Genomic DNA, 25,772 nt, shown 5'->3' on the forward strand with positions numbered 1-25,772 from the left:
GTAGAGCTGGTCCACTGTTCCGCGACCAGGACGAAAACCACACTGTTCCTCCTGAATCCGAGGTTCGACTATCCGATGGACCCTCCTCTCCAGAACCCCCGAATAGACTTTTCCAGGGAGGCTGAGGAGTGTGATCCCTCTGTAGTTGGAACACACCCTCCGGTCCCCCTTCTTAAAGATGGGGACCACCACCCCGGTCTGCCAATCCAGAGGCACTGTCCCTGATGTCCATGCGATGTTGCAGAGACGTGTCAACCAAGACAGCCCTACAACATCCAGAGCCTTGAGGAACTCCGGGCGTATCTCATCCACCCCCGGGGCCCTGCCACCAAGGAGTTTTTTGACCACCTCGGTGACCTCAGTCCCAGAGATGGGGAAGCCCACCTCCGAGTCCCCAGGCTCTGCTTCCTCATTGGAAGGCATGTTAGTGGGATTGAGGAGGTCTTCGAAGTACTCCCCCCACCGACTCACAACGTCCCAAGTCGAGGTCAGCAGCGCACCATCCCCACCATATACAGTGTTGACACTGCACTGCTTCCCCCTCCTGAGACGCCGGACGGTGGACCAGAATCTCCTCGAAGCCGTCCGAAAGTCATTCTCCATGGCCTCCCCAAACTCCTCCCATGCCCGAGTTTTCGCCTCAGCAACCACCAAAGCCGCATTCCGCTTGGCCTGCCGGTACCTATCAGCTGCCTCCGGGGTCCCACAGGACAAAAGGGTCCCGTAGGACTCCTTCTTCAGCTTGACGGCATCCTTCACCGCCGGTGTCCACCAGCGGGTTCGGGGATTGCCGCCACGACAGGCACCGACCACCTTACGGCCACAGCTCCGGTCAGCTGCCTCAACAATAGAGGCACGGAACATGGCCCATTCGGACTCAATGTCCCCCACCTCCCTCGGGACATGGTCGAAGTTCTGCTGGAGGTGGGAGTTGAAGCTACTTCTGACAGGGGGCTCTGCCAGACGTTCCCAGCAGACCCTCAGAACACGTTTGGGCCTACCAGGCCTGACCGGCATCCTCCCCCACCATCGAAGCCAACTCACCACCAGGTGGTGATCAGTTGATAGCTCCGCCCCTCTCTTCACCCGAGTGTCCAAGACATGTGGCCGCAAGTCCGACAACACGACCACAAAGTCGATCATCGAACTGAGGCCTAGGGTGTCCTGGTGCCAAGTGCACATATGAACACCCCTATGCTTGAACATGGTGTTTGTTATGGACAATCCGTGACGAGCACAGAAGTCCAATAACAAAACACCACTCGGGTTCTGATCGGGGGAGCCATTCCTCCCAATCACGCCCTTCCAGGTCTCACTGTCATTGTCCACGTGAGCATTGAAGTCCCCCAGCAGTACGAGGGAGTCCCCAGAAGGTATGCCCTCTAGCACACCCTCTAGGGACTCCAAAAAGGGTGGGTACTCTGAACTGCTGTTCGGTGCATACGCACAAACAACAGTTAGGACCCATCCCCCCACCCGAAGGCGGAGGGAGGCTACCCTCTCGTCTACCGGGGTAAACCCCAATGTACAGGCTCCAAGTCGGGGGGCAATAAGTATACCCACACCCGCTCGGCACCTCTCACCGGGGGCAACTCCAGAGTGGTAGAGAGTCCAGCCCCTCTCAAGGAGATTGGTTCCAGAGTCCAAGCTGTGCGTTGAGGTGAGCCCGACTATATCTAGCCGGAACCTCTCAACCTCACGCACAAGCTCAGGCTGCTTCCCCTTCAGAGAGGTGACATTCCACGTCCCAAGAGCCAGCTTCTGTAGCCGAGGATCGGACCGCCAAGGTCCCCGCCTTCGGCCACCACCCAACTCACACTGCACCCGACCTCCTTGGCCCCTCCCATAGGTGGTGAGCCCATGGGAAGGGGGACCCACGTTGCCTCTTCGGGCTGTGCCCGGCCGAGCCCCATGGGTGCAAGCCCGGCCACCAGGCGCTCGCCAACGAGCCCCACCTCCAGGCCTGGCTCCAGAGGGGGGCCCCGGTGACCCGCGTCCGGGCGAGGGAAAACGCCGTCCAAATTTTTTATTCGTCATAGGAGGTCTGTTGAACCGCACTTTGTCTCATCCCTCTCCTAGAAGAATCAGGAGTAATTGCAAATCAGACACTACACCACAGATAAGCAAATATCTTTTCACAAAATGGACTTAATTTAGGACAGTCTCAAAACATTTGACCTAGCAAGGCTGGAGGTAGCATTGTTTGGATTTAGGTCTGTTTTGGAGAACAGACATTTGCTCACCCTGCCTTAAACATTTGCAGTTCAGCATGCATAGTAAAGCAAATGGCCATTGTTACACTTCATCCGGCCTCTGAATATTAGTGGAGCATCTCCGTTCTCCAAAAACTTTTAAATCTATTCTCATACTCAAGGGAGTGGCATCTGATGAGTGGGTCAGTTAAGATTATCATTGGCAGTGTTAAAATCAAATATGTAAAAAATGTTTTAAAGTCATGTTCAATCTAGTGAAAATGCAATGAAAGGAGTGAGTGCAATTATAAATAAATCCAAAAATTGAATTACTAAGGAGTCAACCAGGGGAGTACATCTTATTGAATATAGGATAGACAGCAGCATTCATATTACAGAGTAGAAAGATTAAACTGGTGGTTTGACATTGAAAATGACAAAGTCATGTATGGGAGAAAGCTTTGGGTCCTCATTCACTTTTCTACTTTCCCTTTCTCATGCTATTTGAAAGCTACTGTCCTGGAAACTGTGACTCAATAGGTATAAACAGTGAAAGGGAAATTGGGAGGATCAAAGTGTAAGAAAATTGTAATCTTTTTAGCAGATACGGGGGCTTATGGAATGTTAGCAAGTAAAAATCAACTCAGTATTTTCTTTGGTGACAATACAGCATTCTAGGGTAGAATAAGTGCCACAATAAGATATGGGGAAGAAAAATTGGGAGAAGGTTAACAATTGCAAAACCAAACCAATTGCCACAGTTATTAAAAGCAATAGCAGCAGCTTTTAAAAGTCTGATATGCTCTAATACTGAGTATAATAAAGTAGTATTGATATATGTGTCATCCCACAGTATGGGAGTATTACAGCAAAAGGCTTTGACGTCTGCAGGGGTGTTATAACGGTCAGAAACTTTAAACAGTCCTGATTTGGATATCACAGTGTACACTTAGGGCCATTTAGAAGAGGGTGCTAAGATTTTTTATAGTTTTATACAGTATGTCATAAGGAGAATTTTAAAATTAGTTGGAAGGCAGTGTAGTAATTTTAGAACTGGACTTCCATTAGAGTGGCTCTATTCTCTTGGACTCGTTATAAAGCATGGGGAAGGACCAGGATTTGAGAATCGGGTTGGGGAGTGCACTTTGGAATGTCTTATAATCCATTCATCCATTTTCCAACCCGCTGAATCCGAACACAGGGTCACAGGGGTCTGCTGGAGCCAATCCCAGCCAACACAGGGCGCAAGGCAGGAACCAATCTGGGGCAGGGCACCAACCACTCATACACACCAAGCACACACTAGGGACAATTTAGAATCACCAATCCACCTAACCTGCATGTCTTTGGACTGTGGGAGGAAACTGGAGCACCAGAGGAAACCCACACAGACATGGGGAGAACATGCAAACTCCATGCAGGGAGGACCAGGGAAGCGAACCCGGGTCTACTAACTGCGAGGCAGCAGTGCTACCCACTGCGCCACCGTGCCGCCCATGTCTTATAATTAATGTACATAATGTTGTTTTTTCTTTCATACTGTTTCTAATTTGCTATATAAGTTATACCAATAAAGACAATAAAAAGGAAAAGGAAACAAGCCACTAACTTCAAAATGTAGATGTTATATCAAAACCAGTCAGCAGTGTTACTGAGAGCATCTTTAATAGCTACACTTTAATTTACAAAAACACAGTTTAAAAATATTCAAGTGCTGCACTGGTGATTGCCTGTCTGAGTAGTGCAAACTGTAATTGAATTATGTCAGTAATTTTGATTGTCTGTTACAGAGTCATTCTGATGTTGAGTGTTTTACGATAGTACTCGCACTGCTGCCATTTTCTTCTGATAATTACTGTCTGCAGATGTTTCAGTAGGGTGGCACGGTGGCGCAGTGGGTAGCGCTGCTGCCTCGCAGTTGGGAGACCTGGGGACCTGGGTTCGCTTCCCGGGCCCTCCCTGCGTGGAGTTTGCATGTTCTCCCCGTGTCTGCGTGGGTTTCCTCCGGGCGCTCCGGTTTCCTCCCACAGTCCAAAGACATGCAGGTTAGGTGGATTGGCGATTCTAAATTGGCCCTAGTGTGTGCTTGGTGTGTCCTGCGGTGGGTTGGCACCCTGCCCGGGATTGGTTCCTGCCTTGTGCCCTTTGTTGGCTGGGATTGGCTCCAGCAGACCCCCGTGACCCTGTGTTCGGATTCAGCGGGTTGGAAAATGGATGGATGGATGGATGTTTCAGTACCAGTGATAAACCTGACCCTAGAAAATCATTATATTTGGGCAGTGACAGTGATGTTTCCTTGTGCTATTTCACATCTTTCGCAGCAAAGTGGGCTTGAATCTATACAGGCTAGAATTTTGTGTTTCACTTTTCCAACTGATTTCTGCATAATATATTCACCCCTTTTAGCTTATTTATTATTTTTACACATATTTACAGCCTGTTTTTTATATACTGTATCTTCTTATATAATACGCTACCGTGGCTGTCCGTTTGTCTGTCCAGGATTTTAAATCACCTGTAGCTCGCAAACCGTTTGAACTATTGATCTGAAAATTGGTACACTTATACTACGTGACGTCTACTATCCGCTTTTGGGGTGATGATTGACTCCAAGGTTATTCCTCTTTTTATTTTTATTTTATTGTAGAATCAACTCTCAGCAGCAGCCAGCAGGGCGACTGTGCGGTGCATACGTACGGACGCCGTTCTCATCCCTACCACCTTCGTCATCACTTCCCCTACCTCTTCATATCTTAAATCATTCTTGAGGCAGATTGAAGACTTAAGTGCCCGCTTAAGTGTAAAATCAAGGAAAACGTATAAGTAATTGCAACACAAACACTGACTTAAACAGTTTTAATGCGAAAAGATGCCGACGGAAGAAGAGAAAAGTGGGCCGCTAGGGTGGAGAAAAGAAGAGCTGCTCAGGAAGCAGTAAGCGCATCAACCTCTGAGCAAATGAATGCTAAATGTACAGAGAAAGAGGAGGAAAACTAGGAATGCTCAAGTCAAGTGTATTTAGTGCAGTGTGCCGTTACTGGTTTATATATATATATATTATATATAATTTGCATATTTTTAATTACATGACATGTACTTTTAGTGTGTTAAACATTTTGTTTTCTTGATTTTTATGCAGTTTGTATTTAACAGTCTATATTTGTAAAAGGGTTTAGTGCTCAGTGTTACTTTATGACAATGAATTGTCTATAGTAAATAGTATGTAAGTAAGAAGGATTAGGAAATCATTTATTTTTAGAGACACAAAAATTTACTTTTTTCCTTATTAAATACTCAAGCAGTACTTCCTTTTGTAAGCAAAAATGTAAAGGGAAGATAATTTAAAAACGACTCTTAGAAATTAAAAAAAGAGAGCACTGAATAAGTTTCAGATTTTTAACCCCCTTCTCTTAAAAATCAACATCATGACTGCAGTTTGTGGCCTAGAGTAAAACTGGCATACTTACTATTGAAAGACAATACCAGTGTAACAAAATGAGAGAAATACTTTTGACTACAAACTAAATGCTGACATTGTAATATTCTCTTCCTTTTAGCTTAGAAAATAGGAGTGGTGTTAAAATACATGACCAATAAAGTTTCATTCCAGGTACCTTCTCTGAAATCACAAATCCATTCATAGAGAGCATTTTCAGTATGGTAGACATTTATACAAATTCTCACTTTCCTATAATGGACTACAAAAACAATGCATCAAATAGCACACTTACCCTTCCTCAGTTTTCTTGTGTGAAGCATTCCAACAGAAACATCAATTAAGATTTTCAGGCTTTGTGGTTTTTGTTTTTTAAGCCTGTATATTAATTGTACAGCATCAATTAACTGCAGTTTGTAGAACTGATGCTAATACAGGAGTCCTTTTATATCTTAGTAAAGTCATTTACAATGTTACCCTTGTATTCAACTACCTTAGAATTAACAGTTAAACACTTAGACTCTGTGGAGTTCATCTTTATGATAGATTCTAAAGTCTATCTTAGAAATGTACAGGAATTATGTTTTTTCTATTTTTTTTCTAATTTGCCAAGAACTGCAGAAATAGTGATTTGTGCTGCTACCTCACAGGTCTAGGGAACTCACTGGGTTTGATTCTGACTAGGTGATATTCTCTCCATGTGTATTACTGTGAAAGTTCATCTGTTCACTATTTTCGTTCATCTATATTACATAGTTATAGCTAACTATGGTGTATTTATGAATACTAGGTAAATGTACGATATAGCACCCCAAGTATACAACTTTACCTGCATGTGGAAAGCTGCCCTACGCAAAATAAGACCTCTGTAGCTGCTTTATAGAGTCCCGTATTTACAGCTTACCAGCCTGTGCAGTTGCCTCCAGTAAATAGACTTACTAGCTTGGCATAAGCAGATGAAGTGATTGTCTTACAGACCTGAGCATTACTGAACACCTGTGCCACTTACCAAAGCAGGTGCCCACACCATGCTGCTTCTTTTTGAAAGTGTCTCTTCTAGCCCCTAACTCCTGGGGGAATATGACCACACATACTAGATACTCTTAACACTGTAGAGTGCCTTTGTCCAACCAAACAATATAAATGTGCTGTTACAATAAAGCAAAATTAATAATACATAGTAAAAAAAATACTAGCAAAAAGTAGGAAGTGTTTTTGAAAAAAGACCTATTGAAAGATACTTAAGTAAAAATACAGATGAGAATAAGTCCCTTCAAGCCTTGGTGCATAGCTGCTTAAAAAGTTTCTTTAGCCCGCAGATGTCTTCTGTCTTGCCAGTTTCAGATAGAATGCAGACATCTTATCTGGGTGATGGTGGACATCTTCTTTCTCTTCTTGAATTATTTTTGTCCAGCGTGCATCCAAAAAATAAAGGCTTCTCTCTATGTGGAGTTAACAATGATTACATAAATAATGGATAATCTTAAAGCCACTGCCATTCTATATTACAAATTTGTGCATTCTCCCAGCATGATGCTCATGCTAATCTTAACTGCCCCTGGCTAATTAAAAAAGGGTGTTTTTGGACATTCCTAGAAGCCTGGAATTCTAAAATAATGAACTAAATATTTAGAGTTTAAATCAAGTGGTTTTCACAAATATTAGTTAAATGATGCAAAATACCAGATCCAGATTTCAACACAAAAGTTTATTACTTATTCAAAAGTTCAGTATGTTTTGTTTAAAGGTGATGGTCCAAGATGTGCTGATTGCTGCTAGTTGATCAGTTTTAGCCTTTACTGCAGTTTGATTCAGTTCAGATAGGATGTTTGTTTTTTGCTGTATTTTTAAAATTCACAGTTCAGTGTAGTGAATTTGAACATTTATTAAATAAGTCTTCATTATGGTTTGTTTCTAGCACAATATGTACACCAGTGATTCCCAACCACTGTGCCGTGAGAGATCATCAAGTGTACCGTGGAAAATTATCCAATTTCACTTAATTGGTCTAAAAATTATTATTTATTTACTGCAAATAATTTGTCTTCGTTCGTCTATGCGGCATTGAGAGGCAGAACAATTAAATACTCTTCCGCTAGGTGGCAGCAGATGGTTAATTAACCTGTGTATCTAACTGTTGCCATTCAAACAGTAGAATTAGTGATGATTCAGCTGTGACAGCAGTGACAGCAATGGATAAATATCTGAAAAGAAAAAGTACACAATCCGAACTGGGTCCTGGAGAAAATTGTGACCCAGATGAAGGCCCTAGTATGAGTAGTGGTCAGAAGAAAGCAAAAAAGGTGAGCTCAAGACAATGCAATGAAAGTTATCTTTCCTTTGGATTTACTTTTACCAGGGAACCAACCGAGCCGATTCCGTTATATATTGAAAACTCTTGAACAGAAGTTGTCATTTTATTTCCCTTCAGTTTCCACTGATTGCCTTGACTGGGTTAGGAACCCATATAGCTCAACTGCAGTTGGAAAGGACATGACTTTTCAGGAGCAGGAGGAAATAACTACTGAGAGAAAATCGCGGTTAAAAGCTGAGCTTTGCTGATCTACCTTTGGACAGTTTTTGGCTGACTGCTGCCAAGGAGTTTCCCATTCTCACAAGCAGAGCTATTTCAGCCCTGCTCCCATTTTCCACAACCTACCTATGCAAGCTTGGCTTTTCAACTGCTATAAAAACTAAAAAAGAGAGAGACTCAGAGCTGTTGAAGAAGATCTTCGTGTGTGTCTTTCTTCAATTCCTGCGTGTATATCAGCGTTGTGTTCAACTAAACAGGCCCAGGTTTCACACTGAGTAAGTAAATTGTGAGTAAATTGAAACCAGAAGATCATTATATTTTATTACATATACTTTTTGTGACATTTTTGTATGGTGGTGCGCCGTGGGATTTTTCTATTGTAAAATATGTGCCGTGGCTCAAAAAAGGTTGGGAAACACTGATGTACACTATACACTATGTCTCCATGGGTTTTTCTCTTTATGTTTGGGTTTCTTTCTTGTTAATTTAATTAGCAAATTTGTCCTGGCCTTGTATGAAAGCAAACAGACCATATAATGGCCAGACATCTCATTCTAATAAGCTCCTGCCTTGTCTGGTGATCATACTGTAATCTTTGGCTTCCTCTTAAGAAAATGGATGGATGGACAAAGTTAATTTTTAAGTCAAACAGATTTTTATAAAAATAAATATCTAGTTTAGTCTATTGTTCTGTGCTGCATTTTGTTCCTTCTTTTGAACAGCATCAGATAATAGTAGGGAGTGGCAGTCTACATGTTGCAAGAGTAGGTTTGTCATTTGATCACATAACCAGGTAGATAAAGCTGAAATTTTGAAACGCAAGCCTGCTCAATTCCAGACTGTTAGTGTGTTTTCTAAAATGCTGGTTATTTGTTCTTCTCTGTCCACATTTCTTTTCATTGCAAAATGCTGACATCCTGTATTGGCAACACAATAATTTTACAGGAAGATTTAATATATGATGTATGTAATTAGTACTTTTGAACATTCTCACCAAAGTAGTCCACTACTGAGCACATCCCTAGTATTAACTGTATGTTTTCAATACATGACAATGCTATTATTACTATTTATATAGTAGGTGTTTGCATGTCTGTATAATTCTCTACTTTGATCTTTTCCACAGATTTCCCAGTTTCTTAAATCCAAACATCTGCTTGAAGTGCCAGATCACTGTATTCACATGTCAAGTTTAGTATGCAGGTCTGATCCAAGGTATGGTAGGTAACAACAAAAGTTAACTTGTACATTAATCTTGGCACTTTTAAGGTTGTGGCCTGAAAAATCAGTCATATTAATGAGAAGCTATGTCAGATGTTATTTTCTTTTCTTTATAGTAAATATTTTTGTGTAAACAAACCACAATATTAAATCAGAAATATTTGAAGACCTTAGAGTAGAATTTTCTATTTTCATAGATTGAGAGAAGACAGTTGAAGAGGTTTGTGCATGCTGTTAGGATGCCCTGTGCACCACCCATGGGGGGTGTGCCAGGCATAGCCCATAAGGAGAACATTCAGCACAAACTTTGCTGAAGTGAAGCATGTGGATATTGTCATTTTATCTTACAAATTACTGCAAAATGAAGATTATAGTATTCTGCAAGCAATTAAAATCTTCCTCTCCATTATAACTGGCAAACTACATAAATGATGCTGTGCTGATGAAGAGTTATTTCGAATTGAATCAACTGAAGTTTATGTCTGCTCATCTATAGTGGAATTGATGTGGATTATTGCCCTCACATAAGTACCTGCGGAAATGGCCGTTCTGATTAATTATTGTTGCATGTCCATTTGATGTTTACGATCTTAAACAGTCTTTACGTATTTAGAGAATTGTGAATGTAATTAATCTGTTATTTAATGTGTGATATTGCTCAGATTAATTGTATGAGTTTATTTGTTTTGTGATTTATTGCAGTTCAAAAATACCATAATTTTGGTCAGTGATTATATACTGTGTATTATATGTATGCTTGTCCTTGTAATTGTTCTTGCTCTGTATAAAACTATACATTATCTTTAGTTATGAAATTTTTTTTACAACTATAATAATGATTACACTGCATAACAAAATGTAAATTTGTGACATGCATCAATATAGGTGAAGGTTGCAGTATTTTTCATGCTTATTTCAAACATCTAATCGGAGACTTTCTCTGTCATGCTAGGATTTCAAATGACACACAAAATTTACTGTAAATATTTATACCATATGTACTTCCTGGAAACATCACACCTTAAAAGGTAGCTGTGCCTCAAACAAAGAGCAGGCTCCAGTCTCAACATGTTCAAATGTGTTACAGCCTGCAAATTTATGGAAAGTTCTAAAATTTTCACTAACAGCAATAAAAACATTTTAATGCTGAAATTTAAATTAAAATATCTGTACATCTTAATAAAAGCTTATGTACTAAATATACAGGGTGGCCCGCCTCTACCAAGTCGACTGCATTACGTGGTGAAGAGAAAAATGATCAAATTTGGTACTCGCATTTACAGAAGATGCTGAAAGTAATCTTGTGCGTCAGTACATCTCTGTGCCCCTTTCAGCATGTTCAGGTACACTGTTTGCAACATCATGGGATCGATTCTCGGTATCGCATTTTCAATGTTCAACTTCAGTTCATTTATAGTCCATAGATTTGTCTCATACACGCAGCCCTTTAAATGACCCCACAAGAAATAGTCGCACGTTGTTAAGTCAGGCAATTGTGGTAGCCATAAACCCTTGCTAATAATCCTTTCATCAGGGAAATGCTCCCAAATAGTAGGCATAGATATGTGTGAGGTATGTTGCACCATCTTGCTTCAGTACATTGTCACCACAAAAGTGGTTTCCAGGGGTCTGACAGCAAGGAAATAAGGCAGGCGACATGACCGTAACCGTCTATCCAGCGGCAGACGAGACGGGAGTCATCTCGGTGGAGGCGGGCCACTTTTTTGTGGGCCACCCTGTATAACCTGAAAGACATAACTCAAATTATGAATGACATAACTGAATACATGAAACATGCTTTTATAATGCCGTAGGTTGTTCTGTGACAAAATCTTTTGTTGACCAGTGTTTTTTTCTTTAGTAGAAAGTTTATAAGTCCCGACATGCTCTTTTGTGTTCTTTGACATTACTGCAGTTTTTGTTTTTTGAACAAGGTGGTCATTGGTTGCTGTTTTCTTTATCCATATAAAATGCCAGATATGACTTTGGAATGAAAAGTTTATAAGCAGAGTGTTTATAGTGTTAATGTTGTCCTTATGATGAACATGATTTTTAGTAAGACCTACTTGTTTAATTAAAATAAATGTTTAAGACTCTGGTCTGTTGCTCTGGTATTAATTAGTGATTATCATGTTTTATTTATGGAAGAGCCTGGCCCTATGTTTCCACTTTGCACATATCAAATCACCTTTAACAATCATGTATCCATCGTTGCATATAGTACAATAAATTTATCTTTTTTTTTTTTTTGCTATGGATTTTTTCAACATACTGTATATCTTTTGGGTTGTTCATGAGCATAATGAAAGAATGCACACTTACTGTTATACTTTTTGGCCATAAGCATCAAAAGTAATATTCTGTAAATACACACAAAGGGTTAAACGAGGTAGAACAAAGTATAACAACAAGCAAGCATAAAAACATACTATTTTCTGGTCCTTACTTCATGTGGTAATGCCCTGTCTGCTTGCTGGCTTGGCTTGCTAATGTTAATACAAACCATTTCTCACTGTTAACTTACATTGTCTTTCTCACTCTCCCTGACCTAATAGCAGGATATTTGTTTAGACCAGTGTTTCCCAACCTCGGTCCTGGGGGCACACTGTGGCTGCAGGTTTTTGTTCCAACCAGCTTCTGTTTTTAATTGGACTCCTGGGCTAATTAAGTGATGTGTTATTTCCCAAGTTCTGTGTTTTGGGAACAATATAGAAATTAGAAAACTAAGTTTGGTAATATATATATATATATATATATATATATATATATATATATATATATATATATATATATAAAATATAAAATATACCATGCAGTTATATGGGAATAATGTATTTTTTTTTTCTTTTTAACAATTATTTTCATCTTGATTTTCATTCTACTTTTCTAGGTGTCCTAATTGTTTAATTAATCCATTATTTACTAATTAGTGGGTCTGATGCTAAAGTAGTTGCAGCCTTTGATTATTTAGTGTTGTTTGCCAGCGTGTCTGCTCTGCTCATTTTTAATTGTCGTTAATAAGATACAACGAAGGGGAAAACTGCACAGAGAAAGGGCAAAATATAATGAAATCAACATTTCAAGAGAGTTAAGCATTTAAATCTATAGTAAAGGCAAAAAATTTTCTAAATGTCTTATAAATGTAAAAATCACGCTGCTGTGCTTTTCTGAATGTAGAATAAAAGAAAAATAATACAAGCTAATTAAATGAGGTCTGTGTTATCAGGTGTTGTCACTGATTAGGAATTTAGGCAGTATTGATTAAAATAGTTACATTAAATATTTGTGTCATATTTTGTAAAACATAAACCTTGATTTCCTATTTGTGGTACATTCCTATAAATAACCATTGTATTAGATATTCTTAGTAAAACTAAACTAATTAATGTTAAATATTTTTTTTCTTAAGTTTAACAGATGAAGCATTTTATGAAAGACTTGCTGATGAAACCCTTGATGCCTTAGCAGAGTATTTTGAAAACCTTGCAGACAAAGATTTCACTTTTCCAGATTATGATGTAACGTTTGGGGTGAGTCATTTTTTCTTCTTTACTCAATGTTGATTTAGTAGACCTGATAAAAGGTTTGCACAAAAAAGTGTGTACAGTATTTTTAAGATGTATTTTTATTTTCATATTCAAGTTATTGTTGTGTAAAATGAAAGAGCTTCAGGAAAACCGTCCTGGGACACTTTATTAACTGTAATACCAAATCCATATAGCTATTCAGATTGATTTTGTTAGTCAAGAAAGTAATTTAGATTGATCAGTAACAAATAATGAAATGTTTTACTTTTAACCGCGTGTTTTTAAAATTGCAAATTCGTCTCATTTAATCTACCAGTGAAACATTTGGGTACAAATATATACTACATTAGATATATCAAATGTACAGTATCTAATATATCTTGAAAATGACAATCCATTTATCCATAAATTTATTGAGGTCACAAATTTCGAGTTCCGGATCATAAGATATGGACATCTATTCTTACTGCATCACTGAAAAGACAGGCACTGAACGTAGATGTTAAGCTAGTAGTAATTCACAACCTGATATAACTGTAATAATAGCATAGAGATCTTCTGGGTGGTCATCACTTGAAAAATAGCATATCTGTTTTGTGGAAGAATAAAGTATCAAATGTATATGTTGAGATAGGGTCATATCTGCTACCCAGTGTTCAGCAAATGACAAATTACAGAAGCACAAACAAAATAATAATGTATTTTGTTCTGTCACAAGATACCTTCACCAATGGTTACTTCACATTTTGGGATGGACAGCTGGTTCTCTATCCCCAAGTCCTTTCAGGGTCTTCACCTCCCAGATAACTTTCATCATATCTTAATACATTTTGCTTCTATGGAGTGTTACCAGTAGTGTTTGGCCAACCTTCCTTATCCAAGAACTGTTATCCTCTTCTTGGCATTACCATACACTTTAATCTCAACTGGAATTGCATCCTGAGTTGGGAAAGCTTGTCAAGGACTGGCACTGAAGACTTAGTTTGGGCTAAATAGCAAGGCTGTAGTAACATCCACCAATGGATTTCCTGCTGCTACCTATTTCACCTGGCTGGATGTCCACGCAGTACTAAGTGTAAGTGCCTGCCACCCATCAGGTCAGTAATTGGGGTGTCCCTTCACTTACTAGGAGAGACCGAAAAATTTTGGGAATTGATTAATAGCATAGTCTTCTTAATTAATCTGCCAAGTGACATTTTGAGCACAGCTGATGAGGGCTTATTTCTGACATTTATTCTAGAATCACATGTTTTGATTTTTTTTTTTTTTTTTTCTCCAAGCTGAAAAAATCATGTCGGGGCATAATGAATATCAGAATGACCATTATTGTGGACTTGTTAATAAATAGTTTTCCCATGAACAGACTGCTAATCAGCAACATTACAATGAACTACTGAGGCATTTGCGGGAAAGTTTCTGGTCAGAGGCCACGCAAAACTGCACCTTGAGAGAGTTCCAGCACACACTGCTCCACCTTGACAGCACACCAGCACACAACGCATCGTTAGTCAGTGTTTTTGACCAAAGTCAATATGTTTATTGTTTTCACACCTCCAAATTAGCCAGATTTCACTCAGCGTGACTTTTTTGTTACTGAAATTAAAATTCAGACTGAAGGGAAGACAATTTGCTACTGTGGAAAATCCAGAAAAAAAATCTCGGGATGCTCAACACACAGTAACAAAAAATTGTTTAGAAGAAGTGCTGGGAGAAGAATATTGCAACTCAAGGAGAGTATTTTGAACGTGACTAAAATAGAATTGCAATTAGTTGTATAAAAAATTTTGGTAATTCTATCTAAATAGATTTAAATATTCTTACCAAGTCGGAGACAGTCGTCAGCAGCACAATCCTGTAAATCCAATCATATTATATGACATACCAAGCAACTTGCTCTGGCAAAATTAAATGAGTTTGTTGTTAGTCACAGAGGAGAGTTCTGTGTGCATAAGAACTGACAACCAATGAAAGCTCATCTGGAAGTACAATGCAAATAACGCAGCAACAAGGAATAAGGTACCTCATAAACAGAAGAGAAGTTCATCTGTCTGATGTCTCAAGTTTTGCGAACCACAACAGAATAGATAAAAAAGGCCAAGACTGATGCTGAACTTGCAGTGCCTGTTAATCCTCTGTACATCACAGCTCCACCAGGCAAGGTGTTTTGGCTGAAACAAAAAAGGGTGAGCAAAATTTGAAATGCCCAGCAATTTTCAGGTGTATAAATTTGACACAGGTCACCATCAAGATCAACAACTGCAGTTGGCAAAGGCAAACCAACAGACATTACAAATCTTTGCAGCACTGTGTTACGCTGGCCTTTTGCCAGGCTTCTTTCTTTTTTGGAACAAGCCTAACAGTATGTGTTTGAAAAGAAGTCTACTCTGTCTTTGTTTTTGGCAGCATTTGTATATCAAGATTATTTCAAAATCATTTTTGATGTGGTTTAGCTAGCTACCTTAGCATGACGAGTAGATTAATACCTGCTAATCTAGAGTTAAAGTTGTAACAACATTCTTTGTTTAAAATTGTTCAAGCAGAGCTGGTGCACTTTAATAATGTAATACAGTAGTCAAAAGTATATAGAGCATAAGATGTAATATTCTCAAACCTGCTTAAAACTTTTTAGGTTATGTTAGATGCTTAGTGCCCATCATGTGGATGCAACTAACCTGGTTTTCCACTGAGCTCCTCGCAAAAATGTAGTATTAGTTACAGTATATTCTTGAAAGAGGAACATAAGAGGTTCTAAGACAGCCAGTAGTTAGAAAAGCAATGAAGCTGAAAGGTTCATATTATTCTCTGCAGTAGTAGACAGTTGTTAACACACATAAATATATATACAGTATATATGTGTGTGTGTGTGTGTGTATATACAGTGTGGCCCATATTTAGGTATATGATGCTTCACAGGCTGTAGCATGTAAACTACTGCGTGGAAAAGTATTGAAAATGGCATCACTATGTAGCCTGAGAATGGGAGTAACGATGACCAGACATTGATGATCTATGGTGGCAGCAAGATGGGGCACTGCCACACTATGCCGTACCAGTGAGACAGTGGTTGAACAAAACATTCCCGCAATGCTGGAATGGCCAGCTCGGTCTCCCGATTTGACCCCTCCAGAAGAATTTCAGATAATACCAGTACAGATTTGCCAAGCTGGCTGTGACAATGTTGCTGTTCGTCTTCAGGCGTGTATCAATCTGGATGGTGCATTGGTGGGCCATGCCATGGAGAACAGGGGATGAAAAAACATTTAAGGTTCTTAGTGTTCTATTATGTTACTTGATAATAACATTGAGAGTTTCCTGATAATAATGCCTTTTCACTCATGTACATAAATATGGGCCACCGTGTGTGTGTGTGTATGTATGTATGTATGTATGTATGTATGTATGTATGTATGTATGTATGTTATATATATATATATATATATATATATATATATATATATATATATATATATATATATATATATATATTATATATATATATAATTTTAAAAACACTGTCAGAAACCCAAAATTATTCTGTACTTAACCATGTGTGATCCTGTTACAATTATTCTTTGTATAGTATGTCATTTTTCTGGCAAGTTATTTTTTCCACACTTAGACCATACATTCATTTATCATAGAAACTTGCATTAAGTGAGTTAGTATTTATATTTAACAATTGGTTTACAGTTGCAGCCTGTTGGGCATCAAAAGAAACTTTAAACAAAAGCTTTAAACTTGCTAAATAAGTCCATTTTGAAGCAGCAGGTATTCTGGTCTCAGGGAAACATGTTTTCTGCATTTTGGAGGTGTCTTTATGACAAGGAAATGTAGTTGGAAATAATTAATTTTTAACATAGATTCTTGGCACATGGGAAGGACTTAGGCAGGAATGTGTTTTGCTCACCGTTACTGCCATGGATGGAGTTTTCATGTAAACAGCCCTCCTTGATGGATGCTACTGAGCCAAATGAGAACACAGTATGGTAGAATAATCCAGAAGGAAAAGAGGTGTGTGTGTGTGTCTGGCTGTTTTTTACAATCTTGCCTTTCAACTAAAGTATTTTGTAAACGCACATATATAGGATGTGAAAGTAAAATAAGAATGTTTTTAATTTATATGTTTAAAACGTACGATTGGAACTTCAGCAGCTTCAAAGCTAATAACCTGAAGGTGAAAGGTTGTCGAGGACACAGAGGACGAGTCATTGAAAGAGAAAAGCCAAACTTCTTTAAAAAAAAAAAATGGTGTGCACTATCAAGGCATGCATGGATAAGGAACAACATTTACAGCTTTAAAGTAGACATGTTATCATAGATTTGTTTAATGTTTCTTCTGATGCTTCTCTTAATTGCAATTGTAAACCACCGGGAGAGATGCTGATTAAAAAAATATAACTCAATTGCTAATGTTTTTAGGCCAATGATTGTTTATCACAATTGTGAAAAAATAAGTTTAAATTAAAAATTTATCCTGTAAAGATATCTTTTATTTGCCTATGAACTTAATGGTTAAAGCTAGTGGTAGACTTTTTAAATCTGAAAACAATCTTGATTAATTTTTGGGACTGTTTATGTGTGTTGGGAGATTTTTTTTTATTCTAAATCATTGAAATAACATATTCCACTACTAGGGTAAAATAGTTATCTACAGTAGATATAAATGAAAAGTCAGATATATCCATGTTCAGTAATAGTAAAGTAAAACAATTTATTAGTAAGAGCTCTATTGGCAAGATTATATGTGATATTTTTGGACTAGTATGATGACCATTAAGCAGGATTCTTCACTGAGCACATTGTGTTTTGCTGGATAAAATGCCTTCTTTGTGTTTTTTTTTTTTTTTTTTTAAACTATGAAAGTGGCAACATCTTACAATATACAGCATGTATTCTGTTTTAGTTGAAATAAGATAAAGATATAATGCATTAAAAATACATTTTTATTTAAAAGGATCCACACATATGTATGTGTATTGCCATTCTCAAAGACAATTAGGGGAAGTCTACTGCTCCTTTGCCATTTAATATAGTAGTGTAGTAATTTGTTATTTTAGAAGGGTAGGACATTCAGCGAAAACATTCCATAAGGAAAATTCATACTCATGACAGTAGTACAACTTGTTTCCATTTAAAACAACTCCGACAATTTGTAAATATAAAAAATGTTATAAGAAAAGGATAAAAATGCCAGTTTTATTTAACTAGAATAGTCTACTGGGTCAGAATTTGAATAGAAATGAAATTAAGAAAACCTAATTAATAACCTTAAACTAACTTGTACCCTGTATTGTTGAGATTCTTACAGTGATGCATATATCCATTAATGTGCACTATTTAAATGGGTTCCATCTGCATTTTTAATCCATTTCATACAAATACATTTACATGTTCTTTGTTTAAATTAACAATTTAAACTTAAACTTTCATGCATAAGCCACATATATAAGTGAGGAGGAGGTTTGATCATGAAATGAGCATTTCATGGAGAGTAACCTACCAAATCCTGGACTTCCTTCAAGGGGGAAAGAATGGATAAATGGCCTTTTTAAACATTTCAAGGAATAAGAAAAGTGCATAATGAGAAGTATGGCTGCATACCACACTTCTGTCGGCATTGGAGAGGATGCTGTGAAGAAGGTGATCAGGTATACATTTTTATTCCGTATCACCAAAGTGGGTACAGAATATTTCAGCTATTGTCAAGAAGGCTCACCAAAGCCTCTACTTCTTTAGGAGTAAAGTGCAGGTTTGTATAGTTGCACATTAGAGTCCATCCTTCATGGCTGCATTACACTCTTGTATGGCACCTGCTCACCTCAAGAGTGTAAAGAAATGCAGAGGAGGTAAACGGCTGTAATGGAATTTTACAAGCACTTAGCTTTATTGGTACCCTTAGAGCTCATTGAAAAAGTACTGTATGCCTCCTGAAAAGTGAGAAACTGAAAAGCAATTGTCCTACGAATACCTGCATGCCTTTGATATGTCATTGAGTAAAGCAAAGCAAGTGTGAAAAGAAGTATTGCTTATTCTACAAAGATATTCCAAAATAACCTGGACAACATTTGTTGGTATCCCTAGAAAACATCATAAATAATTGGATTATAGTGATTTTTCACATTAGCTGTTTTCTTTAATTAGTATCACACGTGTCTCCAATTCAGCCTATTTAAATGGAGAAAATCAGTCATTCTGTTGTTTGGTGTCATTGTGTGTCCCACAGTGAACATGGGCCAGAGAAAGCAAAGGAGAGAGTTGTTTGAGGAAATCAGAAAGAAAATTACAAAGCAAAGGCTGTAAGACAATCTCCAAGCAGCTTGATGTTCATGTGACAACAGTTGCAAATATTATTAAGAAATGTAAGGTCCATTTAAGGTACAGTCCGTAGCCAACCTCCCTGTATGTGGCCGCAAAGGGAAAATCAACCCCATTGTAGGCAGAAGGGTAGTGAGAATGGTAGACAAAGAGTCAAGGGCGACTTCCAAAGAGACACAAGCTGAATCCCAAGGTTATGGTCCATTATTAGTCTCATCATACCACCAGTCACTTTTTGACTGACTTTGGGTTTAATGGAAGAAGGAGGAGGACTCCACTGTTGGAAGAAAAAAAAAAAAACAAAAAAAAAGAGCCAGGATGGAATTTGCTAAAATATATAATGGCAAGCCACAATGCTTCTGGGGGAATGTCCTTTGGACAGATGAGACAAAACTGGAGCTTTTTGCAGAGTCACATCAGCTGAATGTACACAGATGAAAATACAATATTTATTAAGCTTTCAAAGAAAAGAAAACTATTACTACTGTGAGACATGGAGGATGCTTTGTTATATTTTGAGACTGCTGCGTTACGCATAGGGTGCCTTGAATCTGTGCAGGGAACAATAAAATCTCAAGATTATCAAACCATTCTGGGGCGAAACATATTGCCCAGTGTCAGAAAGCTCTGCCTCAATTGTAGATCACTTGCATGCAGTTTCTGAAGGTACTTGCATGGTAGGTTGTTCCAAGCCTCTTTGAAGTTGGAGGACTTGCCACAGTTCCCCTGTAGACTCTGGCTGTCTTACTCGCTTTTATGTTTGCAAGTAATCCCAGACTAGCTCAGTGACACAGATTGGGGCATTATGAGGGCTCTGAGGCTAAGGATCTGTGCTGGTATCCAGAAGGTTGCTGGTTCGAATCCCTGTCACTGCCAAAAAATAGATCCTACTTAGCTGGGCTCTTGAGCAAGACCCTTAACCTGTAATTGCTTCAGGGGTGCTGTACTATGGCTGACCCTGCACTCTGACCCCAAGGGGTATGTGAAAACTAATAAATTCTTAATACAAGAAATTGTATAACGTGAAATATAGAACAACAAAAAATACCATCTGTTGTACAATTTTCAATTCTTGTTTTAACTGCATATAGTTTTTGACATGTTTGGGGTCATTTTCATGCTGTAGAATGAAGTTGGGACCGATCAGACAACCACTTGATGGTATTGCATGCTGAATAAAAATCTGCCTGTACTTCTCATCAGTGAAGGGGCCATCAATTTTGAGCAAATCAGCAACTCAGTTTGTGGAAACTCTACCATGCTTTATTGTTTCCTGCAGTCATTCATCTTTGTACCATTCTCAAGCATGTGGTGGTCATGCTGTCTTTTGTTAGAGACTTGTCAGTTCAGAGAACCTGCTGCTAATTTTTCAACATCCTAGTCCTTTGTTATTATTTCGTGTGTAAGTAAGTTGCTGGGATTTATTTCCAAATCTGTTTGGTCGCAAGCCTTCTATGAAGACCACTTCTAATAAGACTTCTAGTATTCTAATTGGGTATACCAGTGTGTTAGTGGTTGCTACAAGGGCTAAGTTGGTAACAGTATTGGATATCTTCCGATTTCAAAAGGTGTGTCTACTTCTGTAGAATAGCTTGAATAATACATCTAGAAATGCCTTCCTGCCATGAAATGTCTGCTTGGGAGAGACCTTGATGAAGAAGGATGAGTGTCTTGTGGCTGTGCTCACTTTTACCAGAGTGTAAGATTTGCAGGTTAAATCATCACATGTACCTCAACCTCCCCTTTTTAGTGTGGCAGCAGCTTAGCCAGTTGCATTCCCCCTTCAGAGCTGTTTTTATTTCAGTTAATCACTTTGGTTCAGCCTACACATTATACAGTATCATCAATGACTGGCACCTCTTTGATAAATCTGCTTAATCAGCACTGGGCTATATGCCTACAAAGATCTTACATTTTTTAACAGGAAAGTAGTCTATGAGTTTAAAATTTCTTTCTTTAAGGACACCCAAAATATCTTACTGTATTACTTTACTTTTTTGCAAAATGAATGTTTGGAAGAATAAAATACATTTCATTTGACATACAAATCCATAAGACACAAAATAACTAAGACAAAGTGCCCAGAACCTTTGCACAGTACTGTGTCGTATGTACAGTGTTTATGTCTAGGTAAACAGTATATGTGTGCACATGTATGTTTATGTATTTATATACAGTATGTATATGTGTGTTTGTGCAGTATTTTCCACAGATTTTACATAGTGAACTATATATCTTCATACTTTTGTAGGGCTACTTATATTAGTCACTAGATAAAGAATTTGTTCTTCATACAAGTTGCGGGACCAGTTTCCAGTGGAGGTTGAGTGAAGAATAGTTAAGCCATGCACCATCTGATTGCCCTTTCACAGTTGTGCTCAACCAATGCCAAGCTTCCCTTACAAAGTATATTAATTTTTATTTAATCCATCCAACCAATTAAATGCTGTCTTTTCTGGTTGGTTTACATTTTGAAATTGTGTGTGCAATGTTGTTTTATGATGGCATACACAAATGTAAATAGCATTTCCTACAAGTTGGGCTATCTAACAAGTGCCCCTAATATTTATTTAAAACGTTATCTTTTTTGAAAGACATGGTAAAATTTGATTTTATGTATATAAATAAAGCATACTTTAATAATATTGGCTGATTTCATAATGACAGAATTTCTTTGAACTTTGTCGGACAGATGAGAGAAGAATGTAGAGACACATTCATGATCCCATATTTTCTGTTCCATAGAGTGGTGTGCTAACAATAGAAGTAGGAGGAGGCCACGGAACATACGTGATTAACAAGCAGACACCAAACAAGCAAATTTGGCTGTCTTCACCAGTCAGGTAAGTTAATCAAATATTATATTTTATATGTTATTCCAGATTACATGTCAATTAAAGTGTGTTTAAAATGAGAAAAATATAAAGCTATAAAAATAACTGACTTTGTCCATTTCTCCCAACTGAGGATGCTTATTTGGGATTTATACTTTCTCATTGGCAAATCTTTTCTGTGATTTACAGATGCATTGAAGTTAACTTCCCATTTACCAGTTCATGGCTGGGATCCTTACGTTTTAATGTAGTTTATGTTCCTAATAAAGAATATGGTTAAAAAATTAAACAGTGTGAATGCAGATCATATGGCATGCTATTTTTCCAATTATCCTTTGTTTAAATGCAGTATAAAAGATTTTGTAACATTTAACTGTTTATAAAAGAATTTGTAACATTATTTTCCAATTTGTTTAAACTCTGTTTGCAAAGTCGAAATTTTAATGTGATTGCTGTGACTATTTTCTGATTATTAATTGTATACTTTGGTTCATTGGTCATGCAGTGGTAAGCACAGCATATTCATAGTTCTGGAAGATGTGATTTGAATCCCAACCCAGTTAATTTTCTGAGCATTTTGTTTACTTTCCTATGTCTGTTACTTTATCTTAGGTCTCTAGTTTTCTCTCCACATGCCGATGATATGTAGGTTAAACTGATTAACAACTATAAAGTAGCTTAATTTTAAAAAAGTGTGTGTATGTATTTCAGAGTGAGGTCTATGATGTACTGGAAGTTCAATAAGATTTGATTCCAAGTTTGTACCTGTTGCTGCTGGAATAACTCCCTGTGGTCATGAATTAGAATAAGTAGTTTCAGAGAATAGTTGATGGATAGATGTATACTGTACTATGCTCTTTTCCTGTAAAAAAAATTTTTTTTTTTTTTAGTGGTCCTAAACGTTATGACTGGAATGGACACATGTGGGTTTATTCTCATGATGGTGTTAGCTTATACGCCTTGCTGACAGAGGAATTTTCTGCAGTCTTCAATACCAAAGTAGACCTCCATCGCCACATTCCAAAATGTAAAATTCAAAATAGATCTGGTGAAAAACTCAATCTAAAAGACTGTTAAAAATTATTGAGACAATGGAATGGTGGAGTGGGGGGGAAATGAACGCAACTGCACAACTAATACACACCTGTTCCTGGCACCTTCAGGGGCTGCTTTTCTGTAGCTCTGCTTTTGAAGAGGCTGCTGTACTGATGCTGCAAAACGTTTTTAACACGAGTGTGTAATTTAAAAAAACAAAAAGGTGAATATGAACAATACTTGAAATGTGAACTAACATTAAAATATGAAGTAGATTCATACTTTCTTTAAATACAAACTTTAAAATATGTTGTTCTAAATGTATATAACTTGTTTTAGTAGTTTTGTCATGGCAATAAACTTGCATTTTAAATTAGATTGGTTATGGTAATGTCTTGTGCAACATCTGCAATGCCATGCTACGACAAAACTGAACTCCATTTTGTTAGGTTTCATTTATTTTTTATTTGTGTTAACTACAATTTTTCTACTATTATCCTTTGATACTCTTCAGTTTACAGGATTCCACCTTATAGATTTCTGTCTTGTACTGTATTCTGTTACAATATTTTTATTATAGTGCTGCTGATGTATCATATGTTATAGGTGATGAATGATTTCAAACCAAACACTAACATACTGGATCAAATGAGATGTTAAAAGGTAATCTCATTCTTTATTGTGACACATGACTACATAGAAATACATTTCTGCATATTCCTACATGCAGTTGAAGTGCAGGAAGACAGGCGGAGATTTCATAAAACCAAAACACACACTCTTAACAGTTCACTTTGGGGCTAAATAACTGGGCTTCTCATGCAGACTTTTACCAAAAGTAGTAGTGACACTACTATTTTTTTTAGAATCCAGTAATAAACGTATTTACAAAATATCCAGCATTACTTTTATATCAGTTGTCTTGCCATCACATGACTGTCCAATAAAAGCAATAAAAGTTTTATAGTAGTAGTTTGGGGAAATTCGAACTGTTGAATTGAAGACCAGGTTTTGATCAGTCAAGGAAAGGAGAAAACAGGTCTCAAATTTAAAAGATTGATTCCGTTTGAATGAGTCACTTCTTATGTTTTGGAAGTTTTTACTTCACAATATTTTAGCAAAAAATAATGCTACCATCAATAACATAACTGAATGAGTCAGCAGATGAGGACACAACACAAAGCAAGGGGTAGGTGCATAAAGGTGCCAAGTGCTTTTTTTGGAAATAATCCAACAAAAACAAAGTGTTCAATAGTTGCAGTGCAGAAAGTTTAACAGAAAAATAATTCAACAAAAAGAACACTGTCAATATGGAGGTTAAAATCAATCAGATATATAATCCATTAAAAGAGAGGTTAAAACACAGCAGGAAACTATCCTTAAAAACCATGACCCCGGGTGCAGTCCTTAAAAAGCTGCCATCTCCTTGGCTTAACCCAAATGGGCTCTCGCAGCCAAGGAGGCACCAAATCTGAAGTTCAGCCAACCTTCCACGCTGCTCCTACACTTGGCCCCCTTGTAGCCCTCTTTGGCTCCCGGCAGGGCACCACATCAAGCCTCTGACTTCCGCTGCCATGCTTGCGGCCCTGTGGTTCATGACACCACCCGCAGGACACCTCTCTCAATATCTCACTCCCTTGCAGCTGTGCTGTGTCTCTTTGGTGAGTCGCTCCAACTGAGCAGCGTTTCTGCCACTCCAGCTCTCAGTTACTCAATTGGAGTGGCCATCAGCCCCCGAACGCCATTCACACGCTCCCCTACAGACTTTTCCTTTTGACTGCCTGCCTTCTCTGCCTCTTGTTCACTTACTTGTACCTGATCTCTCTGCTTTCTGCCTTCCTCTCCATTCTTTTTTTAACCTCCTTTTCTTTGTCATACTCTTTTTTTCATAAAGTGATTTCCCCCCCATCCCCATTCTTTCCAATCGACCACTTTTCCCCTTCACATTCCGGCTCTTCTTATACACCTCTGTGGGCACAACATCTCAGTCGCACACCACAGGAAGCCGATGATGCAACTGAGGCGACCACACTCTGATGTGCATGTGCGTCTCACCAAAATTACATTTTGCTTTGAAAAGGAACTTCTCCAACCTACAGATGTTGTCTGATCAAATAAGTAAACACTGGGAGGGTTCATCTTAAAGATTTTGCTGTGAGAAGGCATAGTGGAAGTTGAGTTTGTAGGAAGCACTTTTACAAAGACAACTGCCTGATGATGACCACTAGACATTGTGGCAGATGGCCGGGGCCCTTGCCTGGCTGGGACACGTCCACGCTGGGAGGACCAGGGGAGCCTATCCAAAGCGTTACTTAACCCAGAGCACTAGATGGCAGCCCGTCTGGGTTGCAGTGGTGCCTAGGACTCCTGCAGGGCTTCAAGGGAGTTGGAGTTCGGTGCAGCCCTGGTGGGATCCGTGGGCGCTGCCAGGGGGTGCTGTAGTTGCTGCTGAAAACTACAAAGCAGCTCTTCCACCACACCCGGAAATGCTGCCGGAAGTAGGTCATCAAGCACCTGGAGTACTTCTGGGTACCTTATAAAAGGAGCCAGTAGCCACTACTCTGGGAGCCAGAGTCGGAAGACAAAGGTAAAGAATTGTGTTTGCTTATTGTGATTGTGCTTGGGACTGTGTTGATATGCTTGTGGGAGATGGGGAAAATGTTTCCCACAAAGGAAAAT

General features: G+C 38.5%; 1 protein-coding gene across 1 annotated transcript in view; it reads left to right on the forward strand.

Moving 5' to 3' along the window:
* Positions 1-23,315, forward strand: part of fxn (frataxin) — a 37,185-nt gene extending 13,870 nt beyond the window's left edge. The window contains exons 2-5 of the mRNA XM_028802327.2: positions 9,288-9,376; positions 12,792-12,912; positions 21,970-22,067; positions 22,949-23,315. Of these exons, the coding sequence (XP_028658160.1) occupies positions 9,288-9,376; positions 12,792-12,912; positions 21,970-22,067; positions 22,949-23,135 (495 nt within the window). The 3' untranslated portion in view covers positions 23,136-23,315. The remainder of the gene's footprint in view (positions 1-9,287; positions 9,377-12,791; positions 12,913-21,969; positions 22,068-22,948) is intronic.
* Positions 23,316-25,772: the final 2,457 nt, after the last annotated feature.

Source organism: Erpetoichthys calabaricus, chromosome 5 (genome assembly GCF_900747795.2).
Source record: "Erpetoichthys calabaricus chromosome 5, fErpCal1.3, whole genome shotgun sequence".
Taxonomy (NCBI): Eukaryota; Metazoa; Chordata; class Cladistia; order Polypteriformes; family Polypteridae; genus Erpetoichthys; species Erpetoichthys calabaricus.